This window comes from Ciconia boyciana, chromosome 6 (assembly GCF_034638445.1).
Source record: "Ciconia boyciana chromosome 6, ASM3463844v1, whole genome shotgun sequence".
Classification (NCBI taxonomy): Eukaryota; Metazoa; Chordata; class Aves; order Ciconiiformes; family Ciconiidae; genus Ciconia; species Ciconia boyciana.
The window spans coordinates 1464419-1487354 of record NC_132939.1 but is presented as its reverse complement, the minus strand read 5'-3'; the positions used below and the strand labels follow the sequence as shown (position 1 = coordinate 1487354).

At 54.0% G+C, this 22936-nt stretch overlaps 2 protein-coding genes across 11 annotated transcripts in view; one reads left to right on the top strand and one right to left on the bottom strand.

Moving 5' to 3' along the window:
• Positions 1 to 72: 72 nt before the first annotated feature.
• Positions 73 to 15016, bottom strand: LOC140653201 (NACHT, LRR and PYD domains-containing protein 3-like). 5 transcript variants are annotated; one of them, XM_072865016.1, is made up of 9 exons: positions 14817 to 15016; positions 14527 to 14625; positions 5417 to 5712; positions 3032 to 4727; positions 2338 to 2466; positions 1408 to 1578; positions 970 to 1143; positions 700 to 870; positions 73 to 538 (listed from the first exon to the last, which is right to left on the bottom strand). In XM_072865016.1, exons 3-9 carry the CDS (start codon positions 5697 to 5699, stop codon positions 322 to 324), a joined length of 2841 nt encoding a protein of 946 aa, XP_072721117.1. In that variant the 5' UTR covers positions 5700 to 5712; positions 14527 to 14625; positions 14817 to 15016; the 3' UTR covers positions 73 to 321. The 5 variants fall into 5 exon arrangements, with proteins under 5 accessions (XP_072721117.1, XP_072721121.1, XP_072721118.1 ...); XM_072865020.1 differs by lacking the exon at positions 2338 to 2466; XM_072865017.1 differs by lacking the exon at positions 14527 to 14625.
• CEND1 (cell cycle exit and neuronal differentiation 1) overlaps positions 14361 to 22936 on the top strand; it is a 23797-nt gene continuing 15221 nt past the window's right edge. For 3 of the 6 annotated variants that reach the window (XR_012043047.1, XR_012043046.1, XM_072865021.1), the window contains exon 1: positions 15588 to 15906. The gene's annotated coding sequence lies outside the window, so the exon portion shown is untranslated. Of the gene's footprint in view, positions 14386 to 15586; positions 15907 to 21355; positions 21418 to 22936 lie in introns of those variants that run through there. The other 3 variants (XM_072865024.1, XM_072865025.1, XM_072865023.1) reach the window with 3 other exon arrangements.

The following is a 22936-nucleotide window of genomic DNA, read 5'->3' as shown; positions in this document are numbered from 1 at the left end:
CTGCACCCACAAACGCATCCCTGGGCATGGCGGAGACGGGGGAGGATGGGGAAGAGCACAGGGGGATTCCTGGGACTGGCCCCAGAGCCTTTATTTAGCATCGGCAAACGCTCACACAGCTATTCCCACCGACACGCGTGGGGAAGCGGAAGAGGGAAGGCCCCAGCCCAGCTCTGACCCGACCCCCAGCAGATGCAGGCAGGACCTCCTCCCCTGTCCCCCCACGCGTGGGGCAGGCTCAGACCCAGGGAGGCTTCTCCCCGCCTTCGGCAGCACTGAGAACTGGGCTGGAAGTGGCCCCGGTTGTTGCAAGGACCTCTCCTAAAGGAGGGGACCTCTCCTAAAGGAGGGGAGCACCTTCCTGCCCCCCGCTCCCCCCGCGCCCGGCAGGACCCCGCGGTGGAAGGGCAGCCGGGCCATGGCCCCCGCCTGCGGCACGTCCTGCTCGAGGAGGTACCCGATCTTCAGGTCAGGCTTCAGTGCCCGCAGAGCGGCCAGCTCCTGCAGCGCTTCCTCGTTTAACTCGGAAGTGCTCAGTCTTTAAATAGAGGAAGGAAAGGAGAAGAGCTGTTAAAAACCACCCTCTGCTCTCCTGGGCGCTGGGATGCTGGTATCCCCCTCCCTGTCCCGCAGCATCCGACCCCAGGGTGCTGGCACAGGGATGCTGGGGATGGAAGGGGGACGTGCCGGGCACCTTACCCCAGTGCCCGCAGCGGGCAGGCGGGATGCCGGAGCTGCTGGCAGAGCTGCAGGACACCGTCGGCTCCCAGCTCGTTGTCGCTCAGGTCCAGGCAGGCAAGGCGCGGGCTCTCCACCAGCCGAGCGGCCAGGGCTTGGCAGCAGGCGCCCGTCAGCCGACAGCTCCCCAGCCTGTGGGACCGAGGCAAACAGGGACACGAGGGTTTGACCGGCCGGTCGGTGAGCTGCTCCGGGTGGGAAGGAGGGAACGCCCGCCCCGCGGCCCCTTACCGCAGCGTCTGCAGCTGGCAGGCGGGGTGCCGGAGCCCCTCGCACAGCAGCTGCACGCCGGCATCGCGCAGCCCCTCGCTGAAGGACAAATCCAGCTCCTCCAGGCACGGGCTGGTGCCCAGCACGGCGGCGAGATCCTCGCAGCAGGCGCTGGTGAGGCGGGAGTACCGCAGCCTGCCGAGGGCCCGCAGGAAAGACCCTCAGAGCCAGCCCGAGGGGCCCCCCGGGGCCACCCCACCACGGTGACGGTCCCTACCCCGGTGCCACTGCTTTCGAGCTCCTCACCCTGGGAGAGCGGGACAGAGGGACGATGCCACCCTGGAGGGACTTTTTTGGGGTGCCTCCCCAGCCCTCTGCTCCTCCACCCCGTGGGTTTGGCTGCCTGGGAGATGCCCACGGGGTGCCAGGGGGACGCCCGGGGGTGCCGGGGCCACTCACCGCAGGACACGCAGGCGGCAGCCGGGCTGCTGCAGCCCCTCGCAGAGCAGGCGCACGCCGCCGTCGCCCAGCGTGCCGTCGCCCAGCTCCAGGCGGGCCAGGCTGGGGTGTTGGGCCAGGAGGGCCGCCAGCTCCGCGCAGCAGCGCTCCGACAGCCCGCACCACCACAGCCTGCGGGGAGAGGCGCGGAGAACAGAGGGGCTCATCACACCTGCCCCGCCCGCCCACACACGGCCAATCAGTGAGCGTGGAGGGACCACACCCTCCCACCACACAGCCAATCAGCATGGAGGGACCACACCCACCCACCACACAGCCAATCAATCAGCATGGAGGGACCACACCCAGCCGCTGTATGGCCAATCACCATGGAGGGACCACACCCACCCGCTGTATGGCCAATCACCATGGAGGGACCACACCCTCCCACCCCCCAGCCAATCAGCATGGAGGGACCACACCCACCCGCTGTATGGCCAATCGGCATGGAGGGACCACGCCCTCCCGCTGTATGGCCAATCACCATGGAGGGACCACACCCACCCGCTGTATGGCCAATCGGTATGGAGGGACCACACCCTCCCACGCCCAGCCAATCAGCATGGAGGGACCACGCCCTCCCGCTGTATGGCCAATCGGCATGGAGGGACCACACCCTCCCACCCCCCAGCCAATCAGCATGGAGGGACCACGCCCTCCCGCAGCCCATGGGGCCCGGCCTCACCCCCAGTCCCGCGCTGCCAGTCTGGGCGCAGTGGGGCAGTGGGGGCTGCGTCCCCCTGCAGCTCCCGGCCCCTCCGCTTCGGGTGCCCCCCACCCGCACCCCCCAGCCAGCCGGGGCGGCCAGGCCCCGGCCACGCACCCTCCCCGTGCCGGCAGCAGCACCGCGGCCGCGGTTTCGGCTCAGCGTCGAGGACACAGGTCTCTTACCGGAGCACCCGCAGGTTGCTGCCCGGGTGCCGCAGCGCCTGGCAGAGCAGGTGGATGGGGGAGTGCGGCTCCTCCTGCCGCCGCTCAGCGAGGGGACGGGGACGGGGACATCCTCCCGAGGCACCGGAGCTGCAGGAGGACAGAGCCCCGGGGGGCACGGGCAGCCCTCACCGGCACTGGGAGCTCCTGGCTTCGACACCGGCACGCGACCCCCCCAAGCAGCGCTCACCAGCGGCTCGCAGGAGGTCTCCTCGGGTGGGACCTCCATGGCCTTGGAGATGCAAAGGAGCACGAGCGTCACTGCTGGAGTTACCTGCTCTCAAGCAAGGCTCGAGGCGCACTTAAAATTTCAGCACCGGGGATCTCCCCTTTGCGTGCGAGAAGGGGGACATGAAGCCAAACCAACACCCAGGCGCAGACGGGCCTGTTCGGGCTGGGGAAGTCGAGCCGAGACGCTCCAACTGCATCAATCCCACTGCCTGCAGCCGACGGAGGAGCCCGCGTGATCCTTATTCTCCCATAATTCTCCCCAAGAAAGAGTAAAATCCTCCGCTGAGGAATTAACCCCCCAGTGAAAGGACAAGCTGGTCTTTGGGTGGAAGGAGCTGAAATGCCTTTAAAACCACCCTTTGGGGTGGAGAAGGAGAATTCTTTGTGATTTTGGGTCTCTAGAGCAGAGAGGGGCAGTACTTACCGAGGCACTGACGCAGCCAGCTCCTCCCCGGGATCCTGCTGGTCGAAGGAGCATCCCCGGAGGGTGATGCAGCCCAGCCCAGCCCACTGCCTGATGCAGAAGGAAAGAGCCATTTGGTCGTACAGAGTCAACTTGATGTCCTGCAAGTCTATGGCGGTGAAACGACCCAACGCACTTTGTGCGAAGCTTTTCTCATTCGTCTCGAACACAAAGTGGAAAGTGTCCAACTCTGAAACCTTCAGCGCTTGGCTGGGATGGGAGATGCCGCTGTGCCTCCCCTGAAGCCACCTCAGCATATCTTCCCTGGCTTGCGGTGAAATTCTGCACCCGATGATTTCATCGGCATACTCTATTGATTTTTGGCTTACCAGACCAAACAGGAACCGCACTGTTAAGTTCAAATCCTTCCTGGATTTGCTATAGCTTTCTAATAACATATTCACATCCTTTGCGAGAGCCCCGGAGTCGCCGACCATTTCCTCATCGTCCTCCAGAACATAAAACATCGCTGCAAAAAACTCCTGGAGGTGCAGGTGGGTGAAGCTGTAGATGTTCCCATGGTCTACGCCTTTCTTTGAGATCTTCTCGTTGAGGAAGATGGGGAGAAGTTCTGGCTGGTCCAAGCCACAGTCCTTGATTTCCTTCTCCTCAAAGAGGACCTTGTGCTTCCAGACGCCGTCAGCAGCCAAGGAGCAGAGCTTGCGCAGGAACCGCTGGAGCTCCTGCGGCTTGTCCCTGCCTCTGCACTTCGTTAACCGGGAGAGGTAAAACACGCTGATCTGCGTGGTGGTTTTAGAGCACTCGACGAGGTTTTTCTTCTTGTAAAGCTCCTGTTCAAGGATGGTGCTTATGGTCCAGCTCATGACGGGGATGGTGCACAAGCTGTAGAGGATCTTGTTGCCTCTGGCAAACCTGAAGGCCATGTCGGCTTTATTGTCGTTCTCAAAATACCTGTGGAAATACTCCTCCCTCATGGCTGCCGAAAATCCCAGTATTTCCGCGTAATACTCACCCTCCAGGCACCGCCCCAGGCTTTGAAGAGCCATCGGCCTCGTGGTGATGAGCAAGGAGGACTCAGGGAGAACAGTCTTCTTCAACAAGCTTATCATGGTGGTTTCCAGCGGCTTCACTTCCCTGGGGTCAGAGCTCAGCTCATCTTCAGGCTGAACCAGGGAAAATCCCAGGGCCTCGAAGCCATCAAAAATGAACAGGATCTTCTTCTGGTCATCCAGGATCTTCCCAGCCGGCGTTCGCCTGTGAGGGCAGCACTTTGAAACCAGGTCTGCCACGCTCGCTTCCTTGGTAAAGGCAATGTCTTTACAGTCTATGCAGAAGATGTAGTCAAACTGCGTGTAGAGGGTCCCTTCCACCCACTCCACCATCACCTTCCTGACCGTCATCGTCTTCCCCATCCCCGCGGCCCCCACCAGCACCACGACCTGCGGCGTTTGCCCATCTTTGTCGGGTTTGAAAAGCGTCTGCGCGGTGATGGTGGCTGCTCCGTTGCCGGTGTCGGCACATCCACGGCTGGCACCCACAGCTTCATGCTCGCCTCCGTGCTTGCTCTGAGGCTTCCTGGTGATGGTCAAGTCAGTGTAGCGGCTGCTGATGGACAAGTTCTCCCCGAGACAGGAGTTCACTTCTTTGTACCAGAGGAACTCCCTGACCACGTGCTCTCTGTACTTCTGCTTGTAATCTGCGCCGGCGAGAAGCAGAGTCAGTCCCAAGCACAGCCAGATTCCCAAGGAGCTCCTACCCAGCCCGACCGCGCTCCCGACACACCAACGGGACACTTGCTTCAATGCTCAGGGCTTTCCGAAGTCTGGCAGAGGCAATAAGGACATCGTCTGTGAGAATTTCAGACCTCTGGTCAGCTGGGGGGGTCCTCCTCTCCCGGGTCCCCCCATCATCCTGCTCCATCAACCTCTGTTTTAACCACCCTGCAATCCTCATCCTCCCTGGGAGCAAATGCAATTGCCTGGGGCCACCCACAGCCTCCGTCCCCTTCTGCTTGTGCCCCTGGGGCCAAAGGCACCGTCCCTGGGCTCCCGGGGACGCCTCCAGTGGCAAAGTGCTACCAAATATGAGCTCTGCAGAGATGTCCTTAATCCCCGTCCCAGGAGGAAAGGATCTGCCCAGCTGCCTGCCAGGCAGCGCTGAGAGCTGAAGGCTCTTTTCTGGGAGCAGAGGGAGCCCAGCAGTAAGTGGGGACAGCAAGAGGAGAGGTCACTACAGCCCTCACACTAGTAGGATCACAGCAGGACATCTTTGTGTTTCCAGGCTCCCTGGGAAAGCAAAACCTGCTCTTACCAACTTCTACCTGTCTCCAGGATCACCCAAGGGAAAAAGAGACAAAGAAAAGCAAAATTGACTCCGGCTTCCTACCTTTCACCTTCTCATCCAGGAGTTTCTCTGCAAGGTCTCTCTGGTTCATCTCTTTGAACAGCCCAATCGCTACGTCCATCGCGGCGTCTTTGCTGTAGTTCTCGCCCATGCAGCTGGCAAGTGCGCAAGGGTGGGTGGCCTTCACCAGCGAATCCTTGGGGATATTCCATCCTCCTTCCACGTGAACCTCCGATAACTTCGTCTTAAACTCCTGAAAGTCTTTAGGTGTGAGACCCTGCAGTGCTTGTAAGAGAACGGCTAACGCACACTCTTCGCCTGCCATCACAGGATGTCACCTGAAAATACCAAAGGTTAGAAATCATGGCTACACCATGGCAAGAGGCTTTGGAGCTGGGCACCGAGTTCGTCCCATACAGCCCGGTTCTTCCTGCGCTGGAAAGGCTGGGGACAGTCACCCCAGCATGGCAAGGTCACCAGGGCTGCAGGATCCGGCACCGCGGGGCTGTCTCCCCTGGGATAGGGCACAGGAGAGAGAAAAGCACCCGAAAAAGCATCACGGGAGTTTCTAGCCAGACTGGGAGCTGCAGCCCCTCGGGACAGAATCCCCCCTGGCCCCGGGAACAGCCTGGTCCCCACGGCCCCACGTGGCCGGTTGCCCATGCCACCCTGCCCGCGCCATCCCTCGGCGCAGCGCGGTAGGCTGTGCCGCAATGCACTCACCGCACCGCCCGGGCGCCGGGATGGCGGGGCCCTGCCGCAGGAACCCAAGCGCTGCCCGAAATCGCTGTCCCGCGTACAGGCAGGGTTTCGCTTTTCAACAGCAGCCTGACATCCGGCACACCCTTCCTCTTTCCCGGCCATGGGGCAGCTCGCCAGCTGGCCTCCACAAAACCACCTGGATGGGCAATTTAATTCCCAAAGGATTCCCAGCAATAAGCTCACAAGGAAAATGCTGCTTTGGGGGGGAAAAGGTGGCTTTAGGAAAGTGCACCAATGCTCGCAGATGCCGGAGCCCCTCTCCTGCCTCTCGCCTCCCCCGTGCCAGCAGCTCACCCTCCTCCTAACAACAGGTTGTGGGTTTGACTGAAAAACCACCAAGCCCCTGAATTTCTAACCCTTCCAGAGTAACCGTGCTTTGCTCGGGGTCCCCAAGCCATTTACTAGCCTTGTCTTGGTAAGAAAAGTCACGGAGCCTTCTCCTCCTCCTCCTTTGGGGCTCTTTATTTCTGCTATCACTCTTCTCCTCCCCATTTCCAGTCTCCCATGTCTTTAGGAGACAGATACCATCCCACAGCTCTCCGGGAGCAGATCCGGCTGGAATTATTTTCCTGTAAATTCAGGAAATCAGAGGGAAGCTGCAGTTTCCTGCAGGGATTACTGCCTGCTGCAGCTTTCACCCTGGAGCAAGGAGGACCTCCAAGGGGACCCCATCACAGGCAATGTGAAGCTAAATTTAGATGCTTGCAAATGCAGAGTAGGATAGAGAAATTAAAAATAGCTGCAGGAAATGGAGAATTAGACTGGGAGCTGTCAGAGGAAGAGGATTATCGGGGTGATATGTATGAAAGGGAAAGGAAAAAGGAGCTGGGAACAACAGTTGCTGTCCCAGTGTAACAGCTATCCCGGGGCTGGTCCGACTGCAAAAATAAAGCACAGTTGTGGATTGGAGCATGGCACTTCTAGAAATGTCTTCAAGTTTTAGATCAAACGGAAATGAAATACTCAATGCTTAGAGCTTGTGCTACACCAGCCTTTGCTCTGACGTGCGCTAAGGGATCAGAATATGCCTTTCTTGCTGAGCACGCTAAGCCAGATTGCCCAGCTGATAGGTAAGAAATCAGCAGCACAAAGATGGATCCAGAAACTGGGAGAAGATGGAGAAGATTTTTCCGAACCAACGCGGAATTGCTAAGATACCAGCAGGATGCGATATCGTATCCCACCAGCCCTTATTTTAGAAAGCGACTGGAAGATATGAAGTTATGAAGATGGAAGACTGGAAGATATTTTCGAAAGCAATTGGAAGAGGGAGCGTGGACTCTTATTAGATTTTTATGGTGAGATTTTTGTGTTGGCAATGCAGAAACCAGGCAAAGGCCGTTATAAAGGGTGAAAGGAGAGATACAAGCTTTAATGGAGACCGATAAAGAATAATGGAAAAAGCCACCCCAGGAGGATGGCAGAAAAGCCCGCTCTGTGTAAAACCCGTTGCCCAAGCTGAACTAGCGGGACCTTCCGGTCCCCGTACAAATACTCATATCCTAAAGAAGCTGAGATGCTCTGAGTGAAATCATTACGGATTACTTTAACCAAAGCATTTCTTGAGACATTACAAACCCGTATAATTTTCCACTGCTACCCATTAGAAAGGCTGATGGAAAATCCTGGCAAATGCCGGTGGAATACTGCCAAAGAAATGCATTCCCCATGAGAACAGCTCTTAGTTTAGCGAACATGCCAGTGATTATTGCTAAGTTACCAGAAAACAAGTGCGTTTCAGTTATAGATCCAACGGTTTCTTCGCCATCCTGCTTACTGAAGAATCAATTTTCAGATTTGTTTTTGCATTTGGAGAGAGGGAATAAACCCTTGCGCAGGTACTGCCGGGGCTTCACAACACACCTGCAGGCACAGGCTCACGTCAGAAATCTGTTCAAACTAGTGTCTCCAGAGGATAAAGAAAAAACATCTTACGTGGATGCTATTCCAGCAACTGGAGCTACTGAAGAGGTGAGGGGTATCCAAGTTTTAAAATTAATAGATCAAACAGGGTTTGAAGTAGGTACCATTAGAGCAAGCTGAGCTTAACTACTGGGAATTACAACTGGCAAGCCAGGGAGACCAATAGGCACAAGGGTGGTTAAAGCTTTGTATGAAATAAAGCTGCTTATCAAGCCCAACTGAGAACACCATTGGGAGGATTTAATACCTGGCAGCAGCACATCCATAACTTTGCTGGTGTCTGCAGCCCATTGTGGAAATCACTGATTAAGACTCCGGAGTGGAAGTGGAGCTCAGGACATGATGATGCCCTAACTCAGGTGGAAGGAAGCTGCTCTAAGACCCTCTGCACTAAAATGACCAGTACTGGGAAAGCATCTTTCAACAGGAATTTCCCCATCTGCTGGTTCTAGGGGAGCAGAAAAATAGTTACAGCAGGTACCAGCAGCACGTGAACTGTGTCTGCTTCAGGGTCTGGACCTAAAACTCCCCAGCAGCCTGGGCGGGGATGGTCTTTGAGGCTTTCACCCTCGCAGTCCAATCTACTCACACCCCTCCCAGGTTTTAGGGAAATGCGTCAGCAGAGTGTCACCTACATGAATGCCAGCGGGCTTTGATATGAATGGGTAGGAGAGATACTGTACAGACCTTACAAGGAGCGGGTCGTCTTGCTCCTGCCCTAACTGAACAAGGTGCAGGCTGAACTGTTGAGAAGAAAACGCAATCGCAGTTACTGGGTATGGATGCAAGTGTCCTTTTTAAAGAACCCAGTAGTAAACCAAATGTACGCTTCATCAATGAGAGCACCAGACATGAGCAAGCTAAAAATAGTCCTCTATGTTGCTATTAATAGAGCAGGAGAGCAAGTAGTGGGGAAACTATTAAAAAAACCCCCTCCAAATAGAGTGCAGACTATTATAGACATTATTAAGAGACAAACTCTCTGAGCAGAACCCATTGCATCTCTTTGCGGGCAGTGATTATGTCCATAAAGAAATAAAATACTGGAGGTATGACTGGGAAAAGGGGGATAGAAAACATGATGGGAGATGAAGAAAATGAGATTTCTCTTACAAGCTCAGAAAGCCAGTGGGAAGAAAATCTATGTAATGCATGGCAAAGTACATGGGAACCCTGAAAACAATACTGTGAAACAGTGTAATAAGCCAGGAGATCAACTGACTCAGTTTAATTGCTGGAGTCTCGAGCCACGGGAAGGTCTGCAGCATCCTTGCTGGACTCATGAAGATGACCTGCTGTTTGTGGCTGACCAACGGAGATGGAGAACAGCTATCTGCAGAGCAGAAGCTGTGTATCAAGGCAAGTCCCCAGGCCTCAGCTGTCAGATTTTGCCCATCTGGAGCTTTATTTTCTTTCAGTTTAACCAGAACAGCCAGTAATTCCTGCAATAGGATTTTTCATGATTAAATATCTAACCTGTGCCCTGTCGTGGTCTTGCTTAGCTTGGTTTAACAACCTAAAGCAATACTAATAACTTGGGATCCAAGAATAAAAACTGTTACAGCTCCCAAGAGAGCCTGGAGAGTTACAGCTCTTGAGATCTGGATCCACCCATGCTGGGGACTCACAGTTAAAGCACTGCAAAAACGCTCTAAAATTATAATGACCCAATGACCTTGATGGGTTTATTTGCTTACAGGATCAGCCTTGCGGGACAACAATTTGCAGAGAAGCAGCTAGACCTAGTGAGAGACACCAATCCCATAACGGTCCCTTAAGCAAGCATGTAAATGTAGGAGGAATTTGCAAGGGGGTAGGGGAGGAAATCAAACAAGAAAGGAAAACAGTGTTTGAAGCAGATGGAAAACTAAGCACTAGCAGTACTTGCTTAGTTAAAGGCTGAAAAAATTGTGTGTTAAGCATATATAAAAGATATATAAATATGAGTATAATCTTGCTTATGCTAAACGCAAATATGTTGGCTAACTGGAGATTATATGGGGAGGGGAAAATATCCCATCACTGTCAGGTTATGAGGAGGTATTTGGGAACTTTTAAAGGATGGAGGCTTATAGAAATATTGCTCTGTACCTCTTAATGCACCCTGCTGTACAGTTAATTGCATTTACATTTTTGCAAAATTTTATTAATTATGGTAATTACAGTATACCATAGAGCTAGAATGCTTATAGGTAAATATTATTATTGCAGAGCTAATTATTATGTGAACTATGAATGAAAGTTAACAATACCACAAATAAACTTAGCATTGCCAGGAGAGCATCAGAAAAGCCTCGGCTGGGTGAGGCGGTGGGAACCAGGCTCTGCAGGTACCTGCAGATGGGGATGGAGGGGTGAGCCCTGCAGGGTCCGCACTGGGTGGGCAGTGCTGGAACAGGGTGAGGGGATGGACCAGGCCTGGGGTGCTCCTGGGGAGCTGAGTCAGGAGATGGAGCCAGAGACAGGGCTAGGAACAGAGCTACAGCACGGGTACAAGGTCCATGCAGGAGACAGGACCAGAAACAAGGCTACAATATGGACCCGAGATCCTTCCTAGAGCCAAGACCAGAGAATGGCTATAAGGCCCATCCAGATACAGGCTGAGGACAAGCTGAAGTGTATGTCTGAGGGATTCAATAAAGAGATGAGCTGCCTACAGCATTGAGCTGAAGCCCATGCAGAAGATAGGGCTCAAGATAGGCTCCCCCACAGCGCTGCTCAAACAGAGACTGAGTGCCCAGGGCTGAGCTTAAATGAAGCCCAGGGGCCCATGGCAGTGGGTGGGGAGGTGCCAGGTGAAGCTGGTCAGGGCTTTGAGGCTATTAATAGCCCCCCAGGGGCAGCTGGGCTTCTATTTTCACTGCAAGGACTTTCTGTGCAGGGTGCTAAGCCAGGCAGCACTTCAGCTCCTGCAACTGCAAACCCACCTTGGCTGCTGCAAGCCACTGCACCGTGAGAAATGTCCTTCATCCTGCTTCCCTGGAAGTGCAGGGGTAAGGAGAAATGGCTGCTGCCCAAACAGCCACAGGTTTTTGCTGCTGTGTAGCCTTTTCCTCCCTCTCCAGCTACGGGTGGGTGGCAACTGGGGCTCTAGGAGAGGAGAGAATGCCTTGGGGGTTTCTGATGCCCAGGGATGAAATGAGTGTAAGCCCATTCTGTGACCTGCTCTCCTGCTTTTCATGCTCCAGTTTATGAACAGGGTACCTGCGTCTTGGTTAGGAGGGGGTAAACCCATCCTGTGGAGGAGACAGGGACTGGGGAACTGGGATTGAGGCATGTGGGGATTTTGCAGCTGGGGCTGTTGACTGCCTGCAGCTTGCACGGGGCTGGCCTTTGAACCAGGCACAATGGAAAAGAAAACGCTTCAGGGGGATGCGTTTAGCAAAGCTGGCTTTGAGGGATGCTGGGAACGGGGGAAAGGATGTTTTAAGGCACATTGGGGAATTTAAGGAGGGGGGAAAAAGTAGACTCCTCATTGCCACCATCTTCACAGCTGATTGCAAATGGTGCAGCTACTGTGGCAAGGCTTGTGGGGTCCCTGCTGCAAGGGAATGGGACATTGAGACCAGCAGGCTTTGCCAGGGCAGGGCAGAGCTAGCGGGGAGACAGTTCAGCCCCAACAATGTACATTCAGGATTTCACAGACCCCAAAACGAGCCTGGCTCTGTGGCACCATGGGCTGAGCTGTATCCATCTAGCTCAGTTTCCCTGCTCAGAGCCTGCCCTCCTGCTTGCAGGACATCAAATAGGTCTGGGAACAACTGTTTCTCTCTGAAAGTGCAGGGCACACCGTGCCCCTTCCCAAGGATGCTGCTGCCACCTTGCTGGTGGGCTCCCCAGGAGCCAGGGCTGTTCTCGTCCCTGCTAACTCATCCCAGGGTATGCAGCGAGCCAAGGAGGAGGAGGCAAAAACAGCAGCACAGTTTCTAAAGGTTCCCCTCTCCATCTGACCTTGAAGAAGCTGTTTTCACCTTGCTGTGTCTTGAGCTGAATCACTGCTTGCCGTGCCGGCGCTTGGCTCTCTCCCACGCTGCGTTAGGGGTGATGTGGCCCACGTGCCGCAGGGGACCCTTCCTGTGCTTGGTGCCAGGGGATTTCTGAGTGTGGGGGGGTGAGGCTATTGGTTTTACAGCTCCTTTCCTTTGCTTCCCTTTTTTTCCTACATCGGTAAAAATATTTTTAAAATTCAAAATCTGAGGCATATAATATAAATTCAGGAAGCCTGAGGCACATGAATGTATTGTGTGGGGCTGTTTATCCCCTAAGGCTGAGGCAGCATGCGTGAACACAAGGAAATCACAGCCGGAAGCCTCTGGCCTCGACTCATCCAGGCTCTGGGGACTGGAGCCGGCAATTTCCGCTCGCAGGAGGCTCCCTCCCTCCTCCCCTGTGCCAAGGGGAGGTGCAGAGGCCGAGGATATTTCTGCCTGATGTAGAAGTAGCAAGAAGGTTTTATGAGTCCTGGGAGCAGCGGTTTGGGTGCTTCTCCTGCATTAAATCACAGGTTTTCACAAGCTTTGCAGACACTTAGCCCCTCTCTGCTGCTATGGTTAGATCGGCAGACTCGGAGGCGTTAGAAAGGGGAAGCAGCTGTTTGCAGCCACTGAACCTTCACGGTCTTGGCTGTGCCTGGCATGAGTCCCTAAAAGAGCAGGGAGAGCTGGTACTGCTGGGTTCAGGAGCAGACAGACGGCAGAGGGGACATCAGCATCAGCCACAGCTTGTCCTGTCTGTGCCAGCTTCTCTGAGCCAAGCAGGCTCCTGAAGCCAAGGACTACATCAAGATAACCTTGCTCATCCCTGTTCTGAGGGAGTGTTGGTAGCTGCATCCGAAACCAGCCCCTCAAAACACGGCCTTTCCTGGGAGATTTGGGTTCCCACATCCAGCCCCTGTGTTTTCTGCAGTTTCCTTCAAAGATGGGCAGAATTTGTCTTTATAGTGGAATTTAAGCAGCCTGAGTATTTTTAAGCATGTTGGCATAGGTGAGACACACTGGCTTGGCTCTTGTGGGCAGTTTGGCAGAGCCAGAGAGGGTCAAGGAAGAAAACACTGATTTTTCTCTGGAGTTTCTGCCCTACTGCACTGAGTATGTTTGTGGCTGAGCTGTTGCTTGGCTGCTGTTTATGGGAGGGGGGAAAAGACAGTGGCACAGAAGTAAAGTGAGTTATTCTGTGAGTGGCTGAGCTGACAAAGTTGGTTTCTCATGGATTTCTGAGTGTAATCTCCTTAAGATGTCTACACTTTCTACAAAATTGCATGAAGCTGGTCAGTGGTTCCCAAGTAAGTGTATGGAGGAAGATGGGCAAGCATCACATAGCCCTTATTTCCTGAGAAAATTGGTCTAAAAGAGCTCTAGACAGTCCCAGGACCCGGCTGCAGTTTGGGGTACAAGCAAGATTTGACCCGAGCGGTGTGAATTTGAGACCTGTGCCTGGCTGGAGGAGGTGAGGCTGTGACAGGGACGGCTGTTTGCTTTTAACCACCGTGCTGCGGAGCGCCGGTGCGGCTAAGGAGGAGTTTGTGTGTCTGGCACAGCCTGGCTGGATGTCTGACAGTGCTCCGCAGCGGGACCCGGGCTGCTTGCCCGGCTCCGAGCTGGCCTTGGGCTGCCCGCAATCCCTCACAGACCTTGCAGGACTTTGTAAGGGGAGTCAGACCCCAGCCTGCTGGGGCAAAGGGGGGTTTGGGGAGAAGGGAAGCAGAGCTGGCACAAAACTACCCCACGGTGCAGCATTTAGCTGCTTCGCTCCACTGTGCAGAGCTGACAAGACAAATTGCCACTCCTGAACTCACTGCTGGGGGATTGTCACACTCAGAAATCCCTTATCCTGCTGGGGGGAGCCCCGTACTCCTTTTTTTCTCTTGTCTACACACAAGCATCCCGATTTATCAGGCTGGCCCCCTCCCATTTTCTCCAGTATGTTCCCCCCCTTTGTGGCTATATTCACTGTAATCGCTGCAAACCCAGGCAGGCTTTGGAGCAGAAAGCAAGCGAAGCAGGCAGGGGGCTCAGTGCTGCAGGGACAGCCCTGAATTGCCGAGCCAGCAAGCCACGGCTCAGCCCCAAATAAACAGGGGATGTGGAGATGCAGCTGGCCTGCCTTAGCCGCCCTGCTGGCCCCCCCTTTGGCATCCTGTCCCCCCGCAAAAGTCCCAGCCCTTCCCTCTGGATTGGAGCACTGCCTCCCCCCCTCCCCTGCTCTCCATCTTCATGCGGTCTGCAGAGGTGCATTGTGGGAAACTCCCAAGTTTTCCCCCCACCCTCCCTCCTCTCTGCGCAAGAGCCAGCTCCCAAGGTGTGACTCGTGCAGCCGGAGGACAGAAGGTAAGGGCTGCTGCTTTCCTCCGCGCACGCCGGCACCCAGGGGGGCGAGGGGGCAGAGCTGCCGGGGGTCCCTAGCTATTGGCGGAGAGACGTGCAGCATTCCTGCTCGGGGTGACATAGCAAATAGAGACGTGGATCTACCTGGGCAAGGTGAGCGTCAGCCTCCTCGCAGCTGCCTGGGATGGAGGCCAGGGGCTGCCATGCTGGCCGGCTTGGGAGCACGTACCCGCGCAGCTCTCCCTGTTGATAGGCAACAGTGGTTTTTTTTTTAACCCAAAACAATGAGCACAGGGAGGATGGCTGGCCGCAAGCAGCTCCCTTCCTACCCCAGCTCCCCTTTTCTGCTCCCTGAAGGTCAGGCAGCCAGAGAAGGCATTTCCGCAGACGCAAGTGTGTGGGAGCCTGCCTGCTGCCTGCCTGCCTCCACGTACCTGTGATCTCCTCCGCTGCCGTTGCGGGATGTGCTGTGCTTGCTTGATCCGAGCTGGGCTGGCTGCTGTGAACTGCCACTGGGCTTCAAGGAGGGGGAGGCAGCAGACCTGGGATGCAGACTGGGGGTTGATGCTGCAGAAGCGCTCTGGAGGCAGAATGGCTCCGAGCACGGAGAAGTGGAGCCGGCCATGTGCCGGAAACAGGGCTGCCGGGAGGGAGGAGGGGAAGCAGCATCCCCAGCTAAAGCCTTCCAGACTTGGCAGGGAAGACTGTACACTTCCCTGAAAGGTTTTGATCAGGTTTCCAGCTGCATTTCCTCTCCCATCTGCATGGGCGGTGGTATTTGTTTGCCCTTCGCTCTGCCTGGAGGGGTTTAATGTCTCTGTTTAATTGCCGTCAATCCTGAGGCAGGAGGCAAGCAGGGCTAGGAACAGCCAGCAGCCCTGGCTGTTAGTCTTCACCTTTCCCAAGGAAGGAGCTGGGGATTGTTCTGTTAGGCAGGGGGGTTTGATATCAAAGGGGTCTCATTTGATATGACCCCTGGCTTGTGCTGAAAGGAGCTCACAAAGGGAAATCTGCCCAAAAAAGACCAAAATGGAGAGAAATGGCAGAGGCAATAGCGCCTATTTTAAGCTATGGGGAGCAGATCGCCCCAAATGAGTGGGAGGGAGGAGGACACCAGACCGGGGCTCCTCTTTCAAGGTGTGTGCTTCCAGGGATGAAATGCATGGGGGGGATGTCTCGGGCTTTTCCTGATGTCCCTGCCTCTCTGCGCATCTGTGTGCATCCGTGCCCTGTATGTTTGCAGAGACCTGTTGATTTGGTCCCTGCTCCTGCTTAGTTCTCTGTGACCATCTGGTAGCTTCTGATGGGGTTGGGGGTGGGAAGGAAGAGGATTTTATTTTTGAATTGAGGTCAGCCTGGCAAAACTTTGGCATTGGGGCAATAGGAGGAAGCCCTCCCCATCGCAGCCCCGTTTTCCTGGGTGGGGCTTGGGCAGGATGCTGTCAGGAGAGGGAGGATGGACTACGCTGGATTGAGCTCCCTGCTCCATCTCAGGACTGACCTCCAAAAGTCTGACCTTCACAGGTTTGACCTTCAGCATTTTCCATTTTTCCTTTCTCAGCCGCGGTGCCCAACACCAGCCTCTAACCCTGTGATATTGTGGCAGGATGGGGGCAGAAAATCCAGAATTCCCCTAAATGCGGATATTCATCCCTCTGCATCCATCCCCTCCACTGGCAGGCTGCCAGGACCAGGGACTGGCGGGTGCCCTGGCACACTCTCCCCATCCTCGGTCGGGCACGGGGGCAGGCAGACGGGGCAGAGGGGAGGGATGGAGCTCTCTGAACAAGCATTTCTGTGCTGGAGGAGCTTTGGCTATCCTTCCCCAGATCCTTCCTAGTGTTCTGCCGGGGAGGGAGAACGCTCTGGTTTTGTCACACAAGGTAAGCGATGGGCTTTACCCCACAGCGTGCCAAGAGCCTCCCTGGAAGGTCACTGCCTCGTGCTGAATCGGCCCCTCGTCAGCCTGCAGTGGCTGCTTATATTTCAGCTGCAAAGCAACAGTTTTCAGGCTGACGCCTGCAGATCTGTGGGCTGTCAGATTCAGGACCTGGCTCTGCACATGCAGAATTGCCTCTGTAATCTTTTTGCTGGCCACAGCTGAGCTGCAAAGGGGGGCGATGCCACGAAAGCCTGGTGCAATCCCACCTTGGTCAGAAGGGATGGGTTTAGGATGCCCATAAGCTGAAGAGGGCTGTTAAATTTGCTGCTGCTTACTGCAGTGGTTGGGGCTATTTTACTGTGTCAGAGACAGCCCTCCTTCATTTTTGCGTGTGGCTATTGCATCTGAGAGATACAGGACCCACTGACTGTCAGGAAGAGGCCTTAAAAGCATAGATCTGTTAGAAAGGAAATCAGCCTTCTGCATCTGGGTACCAGCTCCTGGCTGCTTGGGGAGCAGCACCCCAAATTGCAAGCATCTGCCCTCTTGCCAAAGGCAGTTTCCCGAGCACTGGCAGGCTCAGTGTAAAGAGCAGGGCCTTGTGGTGGAGAGGAGCGAGTTGTTCACCTTTCTCCAAGAGGCAGAAAGGAGGCATGAAACACTTGCTGACCCTGCCGCAACACTACTCCTGAGATGGCATCGCAGACCCCACGCTGAGCAGAGAACTGAGACCTGCCCCATGGCCCCAGCCTGGGCGTTAGGATGGATGTTATGGGGAATTGCTTATCTATTCCCTGGGGAGACCCAAGTGTTTTGAGGGTGGCAGTAACCTCCTTCCTGGAGCAAGCAGCTCTCTGGGAAGGCAGCTGAGCAGAGCCAAAAGCGGTGTGGACCTCCAGATGACAGAGGAGGGGGTGTCACTGATGCTGAGCTATAAAGCTGAGCTTGAACAATAATTGGCTTCTTGATAGCAGGGCTGCAACGGGAGGCTGCTGGGCTAGCTTCTGCTGGGGCTTTTGGGCTCTGGTGGCCTCCCTTCTGATCTCACAGGAGGTGCCAGCCTGTCCCCAGGAAGGGATGTGCCACCTTTAAATGCAGCAACTTGCCCCCAGTGCCACAGAGCTGCTGGTATTGAATCGCTGGCTCTGGGAGGGCTGGAAAGGCATTATAAAGAAACAAAATGAGCGTGTTTGCAAAATGCTGAGTGTGGCAGAAAGCCAAGACAAGAAGAGCTGCCCAGGGTGGGATGCAGGGGTGGCACAGCAGCCTGGGACGCAGGATGCACCCAGATGTGTGCCTGTGCCTGCCTGTGAGGTTTGTGGGTTCAGACTCTGTGGTTCACGTTGCTGGCTGCACATCTACCACTGCATCTTGTGAATCGCTCCCTGTCGAAACTACTCGGGTGCTTTGATCCAGTGTCCTGCCAAATAGCTGCCATGGAAAAAAGTAATCTTGGCTGAAAATCCTTTCCTTTGTGCCCCTAAATTTCTGTCTTGGGGTGAGCGATGCTCAGTCTGGTCAGGGAGAGGCTTAAGATCTAACACCTCATGATTTTTGAAGGGTAAAAGCTACAAACTTGTTCCACTACAAAAAATGGAACTATAAGGTGGAAAAAACAGTATTTGATTCTGTGTCTGAGGGGAGCTCAAACCCAGGATTAAAGCTAGGACAGCACAGCAAAATGAGGTGCTCTGAAATTGTTTTAGATATGACAGTCCCCCTTTGGGGGCCCGTCCACTGTGTTATGACCCTGAGAAGCCAGGCTTTGCTGGCTATTTCCAATCTAATCTCAGCAAAGTATTCAGATTCTCTCTAATTCTAGAAACAGCTTTGCTGTAAACTGTGGCTGAGAGCACAGCTGGTCCAGCTGCATTGCAATGTGGCTGGTGGCACTTGAGCGGGTGACCAGGCAGGCTGTACAGCCTTGCCAGGCATGACTTCTGCCGACAGCAGGTCAGGTCCGTGCTAGGTGTAAGTCAGTGCCCACCCCTACGGATATCAGTCAGAGCATGTCATTGGCACCACTGGAGAGTTTGAGACAAAATCTTCTATTTCCCAAGGCTGTTTTGGTAATGCTTTCCTGATTTCTGCCAGGTTTTGGGACAGCTGTCAGCCAAGGCATGAGAAAGGGGTTTGTGTTGGTTTTGTGTCCGTACCAGTGCAGGGTGCCGGGCAGCGCCGGGTTTGGGTGATGAGTTGCCTCTTTGGGACCTTGCGTGGTGAACACTCTGATGGAGGAGGGAAGGAGTGGGCTTGGCTGGGGTTTTTTGGCAGCAGCCTGTATATTTTTAATAGCGTTGTGGGCAGGAAGCTGAGGTGAACTGCAAGTGCGTTTCAGCCTGTGTTGCTGCAGAGAAATGGCTGGGTTTGTGCCTGTGAGGTGCCCTGGAAGGAGCTTTTGTGGACGGTGCAGCAGGAAATGTGCAACGGGAGCTCACTGTAGGTCTGCTGAAGGGCAGGGTGAAAGAGCAGCAAGCCATCCTTCCCTCAATACTGCAGGCTTAAGGGCAGAGTCAGTCAGGTTTACCATTTCTCATGGTTCTTATTGCTTTATTTTCACATAGGGTGAGAGAAGATAACAGAACAAAAATGTGAAGTATGTTTTTGCTATGTGCATGGTTGTGTACAGGCAGAGTGCCTGAACAGTGTAGGTTAGAGCTGTGTTTTGGGTTTAAAAAAAAAAGAACAAAAGTAAAGCCCCTGGCAGGAGTATGGTGTGTGTCTCTGCAATGTTGCCTCCATCTCTCAGAATAAAATGTCTGCCACATCCATCCCAGTGAGATCTTTGGGGTCAGGACAAGTCTGCAAAGATGTGACGCTTGGCTCAGATGTCATCATCTGCCAGAGTCATGGTGTAGAAAAAGGCCGTTTAGCCTTTTTCTGGGCTCATGCTGGTGGGGTGTGTATCAGGGCTGGCTGCAGGGCTCTGAAATGCTGTGTCACCCATGTGGGGAGCATGGCAGGGCAGCCTTGGGAGAGGACACTGGAACCTGTGTTGCAAGCTGGGACTTTGCCCCATGTCTGTGCAGTTGCTGGCCCACCGGCATGCCCAGAGTCTGCATCCCATAACCGTTCCCTCTGCAGATGTAAGGCAAAGCCAGTTTTGCTGGGCTACAGGAGCCCGTCCTGTTTCCACATCTCACCTTGGTGCCAGGTATAACCCAGCCTCTGAACACTGATGCAGCACCCAGGCTAGGAGGGAGGTGACATGTCTCGGTGGCCCAGGGAGCAAGGGGTAGGGTCCTGCAAGGCTGGCCATGCCCTGGGGGCTGTGTGGGTGCTGGTTGCTGTTTTGGTCATTGCCAGCACCAGCTGGACAGGTGATGAGAGCGCTGGGTCTCAGTGCAGCCGCAGGACTGACGCAGCTGTGGAGCAGAGGCTTTGCTGGCAAATCTCCCCCTGTGGCAGTGATTTGAAGCTGCTGCCTGTTAAAATACTTCCAGCATCTGACGCTCTCCACGTCAAGATCCAAAGGGCTTGTCTGAGAGGGAAATGTTTAATCCAGGGCTGGGGGGGAGGGATGTGGGGAGTAGCAAACAACAGATTGGGAAAAGGATTCATAAATATCTCATCAGTGAAGTGGGTCAACAGCGTTTCCTGTAACTTGGTGCTGCTGTCTCCAAGGCTTGGCTTTGGGAGGGCTGGCAAACACAGCTGTCTCCCTGCACAGCCTGCTCCTGGTGCACTGAGGCTGTTTGAAAGCATCTATGACAAGCAACTCCTGCTATCGTTGTGCTTGCATTGTGTTTTATCACATTTGCTGTGCATTGCGTCAGGAGTGGGGGGCCAAAATAGACCGTAAGGGAGCTAAAATCCTCCTTGGGGAGCTGCCCACGACAGCTGAACGAGCACAAGCTCCTTATGTAAAGCTCTTTTAATATTTATGGAATTACTGAGAGGCACTGCATTACCTCATCTGTCTTCACAGCACTTCTTGGAGATGGGGGGAAAAGGCTTAGTCACACTACTCTGCCGTCACTTATCTTAGGTGCTTGCCTGGCATCTCGCTGCCTTTAAGGTGTTTATTCCCCCAGCAGCTCAGAAAGAAGTGCTATTTGTCCCCATTGGAAATGGGGAGTTGAAGCACTGGGAAACAAGATATGCTGCTCAGTTGCAGAAGGAGGCTGGGATGGGGCAGGGGACTGAACACAAATCCTTCCAGCCCTGACGGATCACTCCCCTGTACAGCAGATGAAACGGGCACAGACCCCTGAGGACGCTTTCCAAAGGACAGTGTCTGGTCCTCCAAGCTGCGTTACTTCGGGGTTAGACAAGAAGGTCGAAAGCCCAAGCATTGACCCCCTGGGAGCCATCAGCAGCTCCCCACTTCAGTGGGGGAAAAAGTTAGGCCTTGCCTATCTTTGATCTCTTTTCACTAATGCCACATGCAAGCCCTCTGTGGACTTGCTGATCCAGCATGAATAGCCTGACCAGCCATAATGACCACTGTTGGCTATCGCCTGCGGGATGGGCAGAGCTCTGGGGAAGGATCTCCCTCCACCGTGCCAGAGAAACAGTTCAGCCACCTTTGGTGGTGCAGACTGGTATTTCTTTATGGAGAGTAAAGGTCTATTTGTTGTATGTACAAGTTAATGAGCAAGGTGGAAAATGAGGCCTCCTTGTTTCCCACTGAGCACAGCTACTGCATGAGCTCAGCCTCCCACAAATCAGTCACTGTTTATTCCTTCCCTATGCTGCACCAGCCGTCTGGCTTGGTTGCAGGCTAAGGATGAGCTGCTTTGGTGGAAGAGGTGAATGGGATCCTAGGATGTCTCAGGCAAAGTATTTCCAGAAGAGATAGGGGGATGTTCAATCTAAACTGTTGGGTCTGAGTCTGGGCAGGCACTTGAGGAGTTCGGCCTGGAGCAAGGGGCAGGGCTGCAGGAGTAACTGGAAGAATGGAAAAGCTTATCTCAGGAGAATGAATTGGCAAAACTGGGCTTCTGTGGCCAAATGAAAGGAGGGCAGGGATGTAAGCAACTGAACAGCTCAGGTGAACAGATACTAAAATGAAGTAGAGCTACATAAATGAAAAGACATGACTGACGATTCTCCTTCAGTTTTCAGAAGTGGTGGGATGCCCTGATGACTGATACAAACTCTCCGATGGGCAGATATCCTCAAAGGACAGTGGAGGTGCTACATTTGAGCCAGTGAGTTTTTTTAAGGTGAATCCCATGGGGGGAAAAGTAGGGCTAGCCTGGCTGTGAGTCAGCAAGCTGATTTTAATTTCTACCCTAAAATAACTCAGAAGTGTGATTCCAGCTCTGCCTTCAGCTAGCAGCTGTGGAGGGACAAATCCTGATTTTTTTTTAGATGGGTTTTGATGGTTTCTTACATGATGTTCCGTTGAGCTAGCCAAGACTTGCACTCCCTTCTGCAGTCTGCTCATTTCAGCCCATGCTCACAGTCCCTCCTCTTCTTAGCTCACAGTCCCTCCTTTTCCTAACTCTCTTCCAAGCCACTTTGGTGCATGGGGAGATTTGCTAATCTTTGGGAGAAGAAAGGGAAGTGAGAATGGTCTGAAGCCTCAGGATCTTAGGAGGGACACCCCAAACCCTATGCCTGTGGCTCTGAAATAATCCCTTCTCCAGGGCAATGTGCTTGACTGCAGCCTATTTCTTCTTTTGCCATAAAATGACAAGTGGCAATGAACCGGCATTGCCCTGTGGCCAGTAACCTCAGACCTCTTTGGAGAGACCTTAATCTGTCAGAACAGGCTACCTTTTGCTTGGCACGTTCCTCAGCACATCATGAACTCACCTCAGCCATGTGTTCCAGCTGATTTTCCTCTGACCACTTCAGCCAAGACCTCTTGGGTGATGGTAATACTCCATATGACCACGCTGTCTTCCATCTGAGGGTCTCGCATTGGCGAGTTCAGCCCCCTGTATCGCATTGATTTGCACTGAAGGAGAGAGTTTGTGACATGCAAAGGTCATGTAGGAAGCCTGTGGCAGCACTTGATCCCCCCAGTAACACCCCCAGTTCCTAACAGCCTGGTCCCAGTCATTTCAGCGGATAGCTGCCTTACCTTTTGTAGTCAGAACACTGCTTCTTTTTTGGTTTTTTTACCCTTTTCAGGATGTTATGTATTTTAGGTGCCTCTTTGAAGTGGCCAAATTCTAATTTTCCTGTTTATGTGCGCAGTCTGCCACAGGAACAAAATCTGCAGACTTCAGTCTAAAATCACCTGCTCTTCGCCTACCAGCTGGTGCCGGCGCCTGAATCTGTGATGGTAATTCAATCCTGTGAGCTGGTTTTGGCAGGTGCAAATTACACTCAAAGGGAAGCTGTCTGAGAAGAGGGCCACTTTCTGTCCCTTAGAAAGCTAGTTTGGTCTTAAATGACCAAATGCAGGCATGCCAGCTGAGACTTACAGAACCTGCCAAAGGGACATGAAATTAATTGGTATTCAGCATATGTTCTTCCTCCATGACACTGAAAACCTTTCACTGTGTTGGCGTAAGAGCAGTTGACTGAAGAATACGATGAGGACTGTGTTGGGTGTTGTGTTCTCTTGTTCAAAGTCCTCCCTTAGCTTCAGGAAAGAGGGGCATGGTCCTGAGAGGCACAAGCTGTCTCCTCCAGCACTGCTGAGTGCTTTCAACTCACTGACTTCCAGCTATGTAATTTCAAAGGGAATTGAGAGCAGGGTTGGTTGCATACCTT

Bases quoted from the DNA above. Each gene is read 5' to 3' on its own strand.
- LOC140653201 (XM_072865016.1), bottom strand. From the start codon at position 5,699: ATGGCAGGCGAAGAGTGTGCGTTAGCCGTTCTCTTACAAGCACTGCAG. The intron at 4,728-5,416 runs GTAGGAAGCCGG...TCGCCGGCGCAG, and splicing joins CCTGGATGAGAAGGTGAAAG to ATTACAAGCAGAAGTACAGA. The intron at 1,144-1,407 runs GTGAGTGGCCCC...GGCCCTCGGCAG, and splicing joins TGCCGCCTGCGTGTCCTGCG to GCTGCGGTACTCCCGCCTCA.